The 14401-nt window shown below is 39.8% G+C and overlaps 1 protein-coding gene across 1 annotated transcript in view; it reads right to left on the bottom strand.

Annotated features, from left to right (window-relative positions):
- ypel2 (yippee like 2) overlaps positions 1–9897 on the bottom strand; it is a gene marked incomplete in the record, with an annotated part of 38156 nt that extends 28259 nt beyond the window's left edge. Inside the window, 2 exon segments of the mRNA NM_001102689.1 lie at positions 2390–2712; positions 9753–9897. Of these exon segments, the coding sequence (NP_001096159.1) occupies positions 2390–2506 (117 nt within the window).
- Between the last annotated feature and the right edge of the window lie 4504 nt (positions 9898–14401).

The raw sequence follows: 14401 nt of genomic DNA, 5'->3' as shown, positions 1-14401 counted from the left end.
AGTGGAGGAAATAATTATTTGACCCCTCACTGATTTTGTAAGTTTGTCCAATGACAAAGAAATGAAAAGTCTCAGAACAGTATCATTTCAATGGTAGGTTTATTTTAACAGTGGCAGATAGCACATCAAAAGGAAAATCGAAAAAATAACTTTAAATAAAAGATAGCAACTGATTTGCATTTCATTGAGTGAAATAAGTTTTTGAACCCCTACCAACCATTAAGAGTTCTGGCTCCCACAGAGTGGTTAGACACTTCTACTCAATTAGTCAACCTCATTAAGGACACCTGTCTTAACTAGTCACCTGTATAAAAGACACCTGTCCACAGAATCAATCAATCAAGCAGACTCCAAACTCTCCAACATGGGAAAGACCAAAGAGCTGTCCAAGGATGTCAGAGACAAAATTGTAGACCTGCACAAGGCTGGAATGGGCTACAAAACCATTAGCAAGAAGCTGGGAGAGAAGGTGACAACTGTTGGTGCGATTGTTCGAAAATGGAAGGAGCCATATGACCATCAATCGACCTCGCTCTGGGGCTCCACGCAAGATCTCACCTCGTGGGGTGTCAATGATTCTGAGAAAGGTGAAAAAGCATCCTAGAACTACACGGGAGGAGTTAGTTAATGACCTCAAATTAGCAGGGACCACCAAGAAAACCATTGGAAACACATTACACCGCAATGGATTAAAATCCTGCAGGGCTCGCAAGGTCCCCCTGCTCAAGAAGGCACATGTGCAGGCCCGTCTGAAGTTTGCCAATGAACACCTGAATGATTCTGTGAGTGACTGGGAGAAGGTGCTGTGGTCTGATGAGACCAAAATAGAGCTCTTTGGCATTAACTCAACTCGCTGTGTTTGGAGGAAGAAAAATGCTGCCTATGACCCCCAAAACACCGTCCCCACCGTCAAGCATGGGGGTGGAAACATTTTGCTTTGGGGGTGTTTTTCTGCTAAGGGCACAGGACAACTTATTCGCATTAACAGGAAAATGGATGGAGCCATGTATCGTGAAATCCTGAACGACAACCTCCTTCCCTCTGCCAGGAAACTGAAAATGGGTCGTGGATGGGTGTTCCAGCACGACAATGACCCAAAACATACAGCAAAGGCAACAAAGGAGTGGCTCAAGAAGAAGCACATTAAGGTCATGGAGTGGCCTAGTCAGTCTCCGGACCTTAATCCAATAGAAAACCTATGGAGGGAGCTCAAGCTCAGAGTTGCACAGAGACAGCCTCGAAACCTTAGGGATTTAGAGATGATCTGCAAAGAGGAGTGGGACCAACATTCCTCCTAAAATGTGCGCAAACTTGGTCATCAATTACAAGAACCGTTTGGCCTCTGTGCTTGCAAACAAGGGTTTTTCCACTAAGTATTAAGTCTTTTTTTGTTAGAGGGTTCAAAAACTTATTTCACTCAATTAAATGCAAATCAGTTGCTATCTTTTATTTAAAGTTATTTTTTCGATTTTCCTTTTGATGTGCTATCTGCCACTGTTAAAATAAACCTACCATTGAAATGATACTGTTCTGAGACTTTTCATTTCTTTGTCATTGGACAAACTTACAAAATCAGTGAGGGGTCAAATAATTATTTCCTCCACTGTATATATACAAATTAGACAGTGAGAATAAATATGTACGTGCTGGGAGTATCATAACACAGTTGAAATAAGGTCCCTATTGCAAAGATCTTGCAACCTATGAGGAGTGAGTCATAATTGCTCATGATGCACGAGGGATTCTGCCAAATACAAATGTTGCAAAAAATGCATTATTGCTGCCATATTTTGATCCAAATCCATTATTCAGTGCATCTTTACTATACTTCAGGTATTTCTGAACAGTAAAAGGCAACGGATTTTATACTAAATGGGGCTAATTTATAACATTAGGCTAATTCGCACCTGGGCACTAACCCACGGCAACCAATCAAATGTTTTTTTCATTGTTCCACCTGCAGCTGCCTGAAAAAAAGCCAGTCCCTCATTGGTTGCTATGGGTTACAGCCCATGTGACAGGTGACAGATACTTTATTATCACTGGCAGATAGTTCCCACTAACTTGAGTCAATACAAATATTTAGCTTAATATTCAAGTTATAAAAATAGGGAACCTCTGCAAAAAAACATTTACTAAAACTTTCTGTGCTGCCAATTTTGCAAGATGAGGCACCATGCAGCAATTTTATTTATTTTATTGCCCCAGCTGAACTACCTACCAATAAAAAGAGATAAAGCTATAATTACAATAAAAGCTTCCTGCCCCGTTAGTACTCTCTTGGATACCGATACTTTTGTCCGCTGATACGGATAGCCCAATTTGATGTACAAAAAAAACTGTCAACTTGTTCCAAATACAATTATGAGAAAAAACAGGAGTATCTTACCTTTGAGATGAGCTCATCATGATTTGCCAAATGAGCCCGGCAATGTATGCAGCTATATGTCCTGTGGCAGGAGGGAAGATATGCCTGAAAAGTTTTGGACCTCGTCATTTTCACCATTGGAGCCACTGAGCGCTGATTGAATTCTGGAGTGGCCCAAGAGGCGCTTCCGCAGGATGGATCGCACGGGAAACACCGGAACACACAGGTAAAGGCCGTGGTTTGGCAGGTTAAGGGTGTGGGGGCAGGCTCCACACACTGAAGAATACACTTATCTTTCTTAATCACAACACTCTCTCCAGTTACTGGTACAGTTTGCCAGAGACCTGCAGGGTAAAATAAACAAATAATTTTTGACAGTAATCAAGTACCGAAGTTTAAATTTAAAAAAATTTCAATGCAATGCTTAACCATCAATACATTTTTGCTGTGCCAGTTCATGCTATATAATATTACTAGGATTGAAGTACTAATATTACATGGGAAAAATATATAGGATTTGCACAGTTATCCTTGAATTTATAAATGCAGGCAAGAGTGTATTCTAATCACCAGGGTTTGCAGAAAAGCCTAGTCCCTCCAATTTACAGAAAAATCTCTTATCTAGAATACCCCAGGCCCCAGGGATTCTGGATAACAGGTCCCATACCTGCATTATTATGATCTTGATTTTTATCATTATTATTATCAGTATCATTATTATAATAATTATTTTATTATTTAATAACATATTTTTAAAATGCCAACATGTTCCGCAGTGCTATAGAATAATTGGGTGTATACATGAATCATACAGATTTATATCCAAAAACAGCAGACAACAGATCATTCCAGAGATTATTTTGTACATAGATCCATTTACCTACACTATTTTTCATTCAAGTCCAAGAACAGCAATAGGAAGAAGCTGAAATCACAAGGTAAGCAGTTGTCTGCTAAACTCATACCAAGTGGGCACAGCCAATGTCTGGGACATTTTCAGACAAAGAAGGCAATCAAAAAAATTGTTCAATAAAGTCAGATGTTAGTTTTACAGTATTGTAAAGTAAAACTATAACTATATCGCCAAACAATGTACAGTAGGTCTCTACAAATATATTAAATAAACAAGCTCATAATTAAGGGCCGCCTCCTGGGATCATAGGATTCACAGTGCACACAAACAAGCCAAGGCACACATACATGCTAGGTCACATCAGCCAATTAATGGATAGAGTTCTGCCTTTTGCTTCTACGCTACTTCCTGTTACAGTTAGATCTGCATTATTTCTGGCCATGTGATCTCCGAGGGAGCACACAGCCCATTACTAAATGGTGGATCAAGGGAAAAGGGCAATATTTAATGATATATATATATATATATGTTTACTATATATACTGGTTATGTATTCATTTCAGGGACAATCACTTTCCTCATGCAGGACAACATTCTGTTTGAGGGACTGGAAAAGAAAACAATAGCACAAACAATAGCAGTGTTGGGGAGACGCAGCATCAGACTTCACAGAGGAAAACGATCAAGACAGACCGTCTGCTTTTGTGTTCTTATAGCCAGCATGTAAAGAAATAAAATTTAATCTAGAAAACTTTGTATTAAAAAAAAAAAAAAAAAAAAAATGTATTTCTTAATTTTACTGCATTTTACATATGCAATATACTTGTAAATATAGGTTTCCTTACAGGGATAATGAATTGCATTGACTCATTGCTAACAGACACTATAGATAGATACAACCATCATATTACATGTCTGTGCCTCATTAACTATGGAAGCGTACATTATGTCAAATATGTTTTATTTTCCTCCCATCATGGGCTTCTAGTGCAGTCTCTGAAAAGTCTGTGGTCAGAAATTCCTTTTCTGCATGCACAAACCCCAAGCCAGGGCATTCAATTAAATTGTTTATGTGGCTACTAATTAAGACTTGTGGTTCTCCAAAAACATCTGCTGCCATAAGGAATCAGGGGGCCCCATGCCACTTAGGTAGAGGCAGAGATCTCCCCATCAATTATTGCTTTCCTCGTCCCCTGGTTTGAGGGCCTTGCTAACAAGAAGATAGGACCCCGAATTTAAAAAAAAATAAAAAATAAAAAAAAATGGCTTGCATAACCAGAACCACGATTCAACCTAGTAACATCCCATTACACTGCACCCACAACCTACCAAACCTTGCACACTACCACAGTGCATGGGATGAATAGAAACTGGCTTTAAAATTAATGAATATAAAAAAATCAGAAATTAAAACTAGAGCGATGTTGAATTTATGCACACAAATAGTTCCTACAAACCAGCCAATTTTACCCCCATGTGTCTCATTCTGTTGAACTAAACGTATAACCATCATTCAACATAACAAAATATTATGGAAGAAGTCTGGGATTTGTAAACTATATAGGAATCATTTACAGATCCTCCAGGCAAAAGCACAACAGTCTACCCCTTCTGCCTAGGTGAATGGCTGCAAGGTGTTCAGCACAGCAGATGCAGGCCAGCCCTCTCCTTACTGCCCGCCTGGACAGCACCCCATTGCAGTCTGCAGCACTTGGTGGTTGAATGACACACAAGTTAGTGTACGTGTAGAGGATGGGTTGGGGTAAACTACATACCCCCCTATTACCGCTCTTCATAAATATAGAGCAGCTGAACAGAGGCAGCGCTATATTCATGAGGTCAGTAGCAGATCTCTGTGCTCTGAAAGGGTGCGCAGAAGCCTGTGGCAATTCAGCAACTGGCAGCATGCAAAGTTTGCCAAACAGATGACACTATATTCATCAGCTACATGTTTCTTGGCACCAAGATGGAGAGAAGAAACTTGCAGCAATTCTCCCTAATTTGCATAGGGGGTAGAAGCTCAGCCACCTAGTAGTCCTGAATGCAGTGTCCTATTTTTGCACTTGCACACTGCCTAGGAGGGGGTTTATGACCCCCTACATGTATACATGTACACACTTATACCCCCTTTTCCCCCATGATACAATAATAAACCATCAGTATTTTATATTTTATATATCATATATGTATATATATAGCTTCAGTAAGCTGAAACAGGACACACAGCTACTGTATTAAATATTATGACGTTAATGAGAATACAGTCCTTTCAGCAGACACAAATATAGTAAGAATATAGAACACAACACCAGCTGTCTATGCATTAACTACAATGATCAGCACTGCATCCAGTCACCAAGAAGATTTACACTGATAAAATTAGCCACACTACTGGGTCACCCTATTTAATCTTCTGAGGTTAATATACTTATCCGGCTTCCCTGTGCTTTCTGGCTTTATTGTTGCCAGCTGTTCAGTAGACTCCCAATTTTTGACAGTCTTCTGCCATTTGTCTTTCTCTCGGACTGAATAAACTGTATGATTTTGCTAGAAATACATTATAACTATTCTTACAATATAATATAATTACATTTGATTAATATGATTACATACATAATGCCAACTGCCAGAACTTAGAAAAAATATTGCCCTGAGAAAAACACAAACTACATTTTATTTACTGTGTACATGGTGTGTCAAGAGTTTGGTTTGGTTACAACAAACAAAACATGAAGCAGGAAGTGAAACCAAAAATATGTCAGTGTGCCAGTGTACAATTCAACTTTCAGACAGGAGTGAGAAATTTATTGCACCGACCTTTACCTAGTTAATAAAGATTAGAAGTACTATTTGCTTTAACGTATGTACACTTGCAAATAACAATACAACAGAAACTCTAATGGGCTTATTTATCAATTTTTAAGTTTGTTTTTCTGAATAGATTAAACTCACATATTGAATGCTTGCTTATTTATCAATGTGGTAAACTTGTGTGAATAAATAAACTGGAATACCTTGAATTTTCTAGTTTGCAAACTCAAATAAAACTTGAAAACTTGAATATCTTGAATTGATAATATAGCTTGACTTTGCCTAGGACAACTCCCATTGACATTGACTATAGAAATTTGCAAGCTTTTAGATGGCAAAATTTTACATTCATGTTAGCGATGTTTTGCACCAGACATTTGAATTTTGAGTTGAACCGTATACGCGCAGACTAACAATTCACTCGTACACTTGAAAAATCGTTTAATTGTGCCTGCACCCAGAAGAACTGAATCTGCTCAGGTGCAAGTGCACACAGCGTATACGGGTGTATTGTCAGCCTGTGCTGATCCACAATATGCCTGTGTGACCTTACACTTAGTCCTTAAGTATAGGAGGGCCTTAAATTATCTCACTTTATGACCCAGTAAGTTTTAGTTATGCCACTTTTTCACAGAATAGAAAAGCTAAACATAAAAAAAGTTCCACCAGCCTGTGAGGGGCTTACTTATAGTTAGTCCGGCATGCTGCTTTTTATTCTATAACCAGGAGCAGAGATCTGGCAACACCTGTATCTATTACTTTACCCCCAAACAGTGGCCAGACTTTCTGAGAATTTTTGTAAGAGAAAAAAAAAATTCACATCACGCTAAAAATAAACCCACATTTTGTGTGGGAATATGTTATTGTAAAGACAAAATAGAGCAAAGCAGGCCCACCTTATTCAAAATACCCTTTTTAAGTGGTCAGATATAAACTTCCAGTTAGAAGGTCCTCCAGCTGATGCATATATCAAATTATTTTTAGGAACCCCTAACACTACAGCTACAGTAAAATTAGAACTCACTCATGCATATTCCGCATAAAACATAATGCTGGGAGTGGTAGATCTGAAAAGGTTGAAGCTCCATAGGCTACCTATAGTATATCATCCCCCTTTATTTGAAGACCAGTTAAGGCATTGTGTGTGATAATTGTTTACAATGGATAAAAAGTTAAGGCTATACAATAACACATTCAGGTTTGGACTGGGGGGTGCCCCCGCCGGCCACGCCCCCTAACACCCTGCAGGGGCACTGCCACTCACCCGACTTAACATTCTTGAGTACCTGCAAAGAAGTTTTATTTGTTTACTTTGCCACCCATTTCATTTCTACACATTTGATACCTTATATAGTGGATCTGTTTCTGCAACTCAGCTGTTTGTTCTCATCTGTAACTCTCTAATTTCTCTCATTCAACTGAGCCCAACAATGTTCTTTGTGAGTCCCAGTTCAAGACCTAACACTGCAGAATATGTTGGAGATAATTTGACCCAAAAGATAATACATCCCCTTCTTGAGGCAAAAACTATCTGTACATGAAGTGTATGAATTTCTAAGCAATTCCAAAGATCAATAATAAACCACCTCCATGCAGAACTTTTCTTTTCCAATGAGTCTGACTCACAGGCTTCATATGCGGATAGCTGTATACACTTTGGCCACATACCTGGTTATTAGGTTGTTCTGTACCATTCAGATTTTAGAAAGCATTTATGTCACACAAGTGTTCCAATAAAGGCAGCAGTCTGAGGGGCCACACAAGAAAGCAAATTGCTTGACCAAACAAAATACCCTTCAAAAGCTGCAGTTGCTGTTTGGTGCCTGAATGAAGCACATTCAACCTTAGTCATGACCCTGAAATGCAGAGTGCACTACCAGCTCAGTGCTTACAATCATTACTATACAAGGCAAGCAGCTGTTAACGCCTATATTTATTTAAGGAAGGGATAAAAAGGCTACACATAATTTACTGGACTGAAGCTGTATTGAGAGTCAAGCAAAGAACACACACTTATTAAGGCAGACAAGCTTCCCACTGTAACTAAAAGCTGTGAATTATACAAAACCCTTTTCCGCCTTAAAAACTGTTCAGGGGAAAACTCCTCCCATTTCAGTATGTGTTGGTAAATAACACTGTCACATGGATAAAGCTAATTTTGCAACCCCCTAGATTTCCTCCTTCTTGCTTCTGCTTTCAAATAGGCCATGGGCAGCATGCAGAGTTTAACTGCCCTGATCTGGCATGTCTGGAATGTAATCTACAGAACAGGCCTTCTTGTTTGACTACCTTGTTTCTTGTCAGCTTGCCCTGTTGCCATAACATAACTAGCTGGTTTCCCTTTTATTTTTAAAACAGTGTTTGAAAACACAACAATGCAAAGTGATGTAAAGAAAAAAGAATATTTTATCTTGTTGCCATATAGGCAACAGCATCGCTGAGCAAAATCCTATTATAATAAAAATAGTACATATAATTGAATAGCATATAAATCAGTATGCCTTGTTTACCACAGGCCAGCCCTTACAACTATTTGGAATACTGTTATTATCTTAAATAATTTATAGTTTATGTAAGTTTATATAGTTTATATGTTTAACATACAGTAACTATTTCCTTCTTCTCTGGGCACAAACCAAATTCACCACTAAATCTGGAAGTGAAAATTAAAGGCATAATATAGATAGATTATTTGTTCTGAAGACATTCAATTTTGTATGACTTTTCTGGGGAGTAAACCAAGGATACTCCCATATCTAACAGAGGCTTCTCTCAAATCATTGCTTGGTAACACCATGCAAACATTATACCATTTTCTCCATAATAACATGACTGCTGGAGGCATGGTTTCTTTGTAGTCTGCTATAACACAGTAAGCACTATGACAACTCCCACATATAAGCTAATAAATACAAACAGAGCAGATTAAATGTCTGTCTACAATGTAACAATAGCAAAGTGACTGGGACCCTAATTTGAATTGAATCTTAAAATGACCATCTTCAGACAGAACTAAAAAAACGGAGTTTCTTACAAAACACTCTTATGCTTCCCTGATATTTAGTCCAGTCTATGACTTTTCCACCAACAGGAAATGAGAACTACAAGAGGACTGTATAACAGCCAATACATTTTGCAAAATATAGCCTTATACAAGGTACTGTTCTAATGATTTGTGTCACATGACTTACTGAAACTTGTGTATTCTATTAAAACAACGTACCCCCTGTTGTAAAATATGAGAATATCAGGAGTCACTTAGGAACCCCACGACCTGTACAGAAGCATTCAGCCTGCGGCCTCCTGCCTTTATATGGCCATGGCCCTCCAAGGGGACTCCTAGGGGCATAAATTCCATATATACTGTATGCGCAGCAAATGCCAACCAATCCAACAGGGTGTTTACCACAAGGGCAAGACAAGCTTCGCTGCTCGACCTATTTTGGAACTACAACTTCCAGCATGCCGTCCCTCCAACCCACCAGACAGTGGACCTGATGGCACAGGCTAAGGCGAGTTGTTCCCAACAGCTGGGGCGCCGAAGCTTGTCATTCTTTTGCGCATGTTTTGCTGGCTGACAAGTCACTCCACCATGACCCGAATGCAGCACTGTCCAGATACATATGATATTGCGAGCGCACTCACACAACAGCAGCACATCAACTCTAAATGTAGATTGCAAAATAATGCACACGCCGTCACAACGCCTCAGCAACTTACTGAGCGCAAGAAGATGTTACAAAGTATCCAACCAGTGGAGAATCGCTCACGCAGCTAAAGTGACTCTCCAGCTAGATCTGCATTTGAGCTCTAATGCCTGCAGTTCTCGCAGCAGAACAACCGAACCAGCCACCACATAAGTGACACCTTGATCCACCTATACGTATTAGACAGTGGATAGCAACACTGCTCCCACTGGTTAGACGGGGTCACTGCCCATTGTAACTATGAGCCAATCGGATGCATGAAAACGTGTCTTCCCCGCCTACTTGTTATAGTTGTCGGAAAACCAAAACATAAGGTTAGGTTGCAGCGGGGAGACAACAGCTGTAGAGCGAGTCAGCCAATGAGCGGGCTGGTAGCACTGCCAGCATGGGATCCCTGAGGTGAAAGAACTTACTAAACGTGCGCCTCACAATTTCCATCTGTTTAGAAACTGCTAGGGTTGCACTGGCAATACACATATAAAATTATTTTTTTAATGATATTTTGTCTAAGGCTCCTTACGGTACAAAGCGTGGAGCGGCGGGCCTTAGACCTTGGCTATGTGTCGCCCACAACTCTCACTGTCCCGCATTAATACTATGTTATGGAGAATGAAGTGATGAGTTATACTTCTTGTACAGTTTTGTGCACTGCTGGCAAATTTAATAGGACGGTTTTGCAAAAACTGTGTGTGGTTTCATTCAGTGTAGCCTTCTATGCATGAGGGCCGTATTTATAAAAATAATGGATGCCTTACAGATTGTATTATATGTCTTTAGGACTAATATAGTGCGGAAGAGAACCCACCACGCTGCTGTGGGCCAGTCAGCACCAATATATCCCAACTAGGGAGAATTGTGCAAAAATACAAATTGTGTAGGGTTGTTGACAACGGAACACAAGTTGATTTTGCTTTACAAAAAGGCTGTAGTAGAGTCCTTAGAAAGATTAGGCCTGAAAAAATAGCTTGGACCGCGGTCCTCAACCTTTCTTACTCGTGAGCCACAGTCAAATATAAAAACACTTGGGGAGCAACACAAGCATAAAAGTTAATGGAGGAGCCAAATAAGGGCTGTGATTGGCTATTAGGCAGCCACTATGCACCCTATCAGCTAACAGGAGGCTTTATTTGGTAGAAAATCTTGTTTTAATTCAACCAAAACTTGCCACCAAGTCAGGAATTCAAAAATAACCCCCTGGTTTGGGGGCACCAAGAGCAACATCTAAGGGGTTGGTGAGCCACTGGTTGGGGATCACCATCTTGGAGCATCAAATGTGACACCAGGCTCACAGTTGAAAATCTCTGGTTTTATTGATTGAAGACAGAGCTTCATTTCACCCCTAATACGTTAGCCTAATTAAGATGCCATAGACATTTACTATTTAGTGGTCTGGTGGGGGTGGGCTGTTTGGGCCTCTGTGTACTTTGAAATGCCAGGGCCTGTTTTGAATCCTAGTCTGGGCCTGGCTGGTATTTTTTTTTTTTTTTCAGAAAAGGTGTCATCATATAGGGCAGGGATCCACAACCTTTTATATCCGTCAGCCACATTCAAATGGGAAAAGTGTTGGAGAGAAACACAAGCATGAATAAAGTTCCTGGAGGTGCGCATGAGAGCTATAATTGGCTATCTGATGGCTCCTATGTTGATTGGAAGCCTACAGAAGGCTCTGTTTGGCATTATACTGGGTTTTTTTGGCCCTGGGAGCAACATCCAAAGGGTTGGGGAGCAACATGTTGCTCACGAGTCACTGGTTGGGGATCACTGCTATAGGGGTAATTTACAACTGTCTCCAGACCAGCAAAATTTACTGCAGTCAGTTGTGTGTAGACATCAGTCCAGGTCTGGACAGGGTTTAAAAATGAGCCGTGGCATTTTAAGTACACAGAGGCCCACCAGCCCAATAGGGACTGTCTATGGCAATTTACAGCAGCCCCTATGGCATTTGTCAGAATTCAGAGATTATGTCTGCCCCTATCATTAAAGGTAGACATGCTCCTTGTACTCCTGAACACTTGCGCCACTGCCTTCTTTCTAACTTCTGTCAAATCACAGCTGCTATGACCACTGATGCAGGGGAACCGTGGAGCTACGGCAGCCTCTGATCCATGTGTTAGCTCCAGGGTTCCTGCAGTGCCTTTCACCAATAGTTGCAGCGCAGATGCCCCAAAAAATCAGTTGCACACATAACTTTTACACTGAAATGACACCAACTAGACTAAGTAAACTTTCAGCGTAGTGGTGTTGATTTTGGCGCATCACCGCAACTGGTTCCAGAGCAACTTTCCCTAGTGACCACAAAAACACTGAAATTCTAGGAAAAACTGCTGCTTTGTGGGAGTAAAAAAAGGTGATTGCATCCATCCTGGCTTCTTATACTTCACATAAAAAAATCTACATAACCTTGTACTAGCTAAGTTCACCTCTATATCATGCTGATTAGCTGATGTAACATTTAGAGCATTATTACCATACAGAAATTGTTTGGCTGTTGGCAAAGTACTAGGGCACATGTTTTTTTTTATATTAGAAAGCCTGGTTCTGCTTTAATCTTTAAACTACCAATGGGGGCTTAGCTTTGACTTAATGCCGCCTTGGCATGAAAAGCATACCAGCAGCCCAAATTCTTGTGCATTCTCAAAGCCAACATTGTTACTGCCTAAGTAACTGTGTAGCTTAGAATAGGCTATTTATTTAACTATATCAGGATTACTCAGTATGTGGGTAGGGACCCAGAGACAGGGGGGCATCGCAGACAGTTTGGCTGCAGAACAATGTTATCTTACTAACTTTTCTCTTCAATGAAATGCTAAGAAAGCAGAAACATCAAAGTAGTTGCAGTGATAAAACACAAGTTTGAATGCATCTCCTAAGCAAGCCCTCCATAACCTCACACAAAGTATAGTACAAGAGATGACACCCCATGTCTTTTAAACTCCACTCCCCTATTTAAAGGTGATAAAGGGAATGAAAGGCCAAAAACCAATGCAATATTATAATGAACACAAAATACCTACAAACAGCTTTTCAATATATATATTAATAGAATTTTCAATGTTGTATTAAAGCTACTTTTAAATGTATTTGCTATTTCAAGTATTATCTGTATTTTCCTTTTAGTTGCAATACATTTACAAATACAATGAAACCTCAATTTTACGTAAATTGATTGAAAGTTTTCCCTCATTTTTACACCATTTTTGTGATCCCACCAGCATATAATCGAAACTTTATTTCTTTTGAGACACAGGTTAAACATTTTTGATCACCTCTGTTATTGAGCAACTCCTTGTATGAAATTAACCCAAAACATGCTCAGTGATACCACTGTAGGAAAGGGAGCCATTTAATTGGTTTGGGTGCTTTGCGCTAATTTAAAATATAGGTAATGGACCTATATGGTGTTAACTTCAGAACTACCAGAAATACCTTTGTAAGAAAATGGGATAATAGTATCCATTTAAAGACTTAGAAATTATGATAAGGTGATGTGCTTTGTGAGGTATAGGGAGCAGATTGGTTTAAATTGAGATTTCCTGTACAATCAAGCAGCTGCCATAATATGAGGGCAGTCAGTTTTACATGTTCTGTTAGTGGTAGGAAGGATGACACACACAAGGTAGAAAGTACAAGCTTTCAAAAACCTGATAGTCAGGATTTTTATTTTTAGCAAAACTATAATGTTTATAGGTTATTAACCACATACTTGTGTATTATGAAATAATTAGAAAATCTTAAATGAGATGACAGGTCCTGTTTAACTCCTTAAATGCAGAACATGTCTTACAAGTTAACATGTCATTCTCAAGGCTTCAGTGACAGAAGAAAATTTACATACATTTACACAAATTGTGCAGAAATAATGTTTAGTCTGGTAAGAAGTTGTCCAAGAAAATAAAGAAAAAATGTTAAATGCAGAGAGAACAATTATGCTCTTTGCGCTAGTGAGGTGGCCCCTCCTTGCCCCTAAAGAGCACAAAAAAATTAAGTTTAGTGGGCTGGAGGTCTCACAGGTAGGCTGCCTCAGGGTGACAGTGATGGAAGTATCTTCCCTGACTGGCAAGTATAGGCAATTGTTTGCATTCAGTTTATTCACATGTGTATTGGATATGGTGTGGCATTGTTTGCCTTTGGACTCCTCCAAGAGGTACGATCCTCCGAATATTTTGTCTAATAGAATGTTTTGACTATAGTCTAGACAGAGTCCTAACTTCAGCCCAGCTGAACACCTGTTTGTTGCACTGAAACACTGACTGAACCAGTACTGATCCCCAACATGACTGCCTAACCACACTAATGCTGTTGTGGCAAAATGGAAGAAGAATTCACTGGCATGGTGAAAGCCTAGGCAAAAAAGTAGATGTTATAGCTGCAAAGGCAGGACCAACATGATTTTCATACCCTTGGTTATGGAAAGAGATGTTGGACAGGCAGGTTTCTGTGTCTGGGCACTTTTGAGAATATAGTATATATGCACCATTATATTATCTCTCAATGGTATAAGGGGATGTTATATTTTGTGCTTTGTAAAGGCCCCCATACACGGGCCAATAGAAGCTGCCGATATCGGACCGACTCAGCAGCTTATCTGCCCGTGTAGGGGCAGAAACGAGCAGGCTGGCCGACCGATATCTGGCCTGAAATTGGCCAGATATCGATCGGCCA

This window comes from Xenopus tropicalis, chromosome 2 (genome assembly GCF_000004195.4).
Source record: "Xenopus tropicalis strain Nigerian chromosome 2, UCB_Xtro_10.0, whole genome shotgun sequence".
Taxonomy (NCBI): Eukaryota; Metazoa; Chordata; class Amphibia; order Anura; family Pipidae; genus Xenopus; species Xenopus tropicalis.
This window is presented reverse-complemented; position numbering and strand designations above follow the sequence as displayed.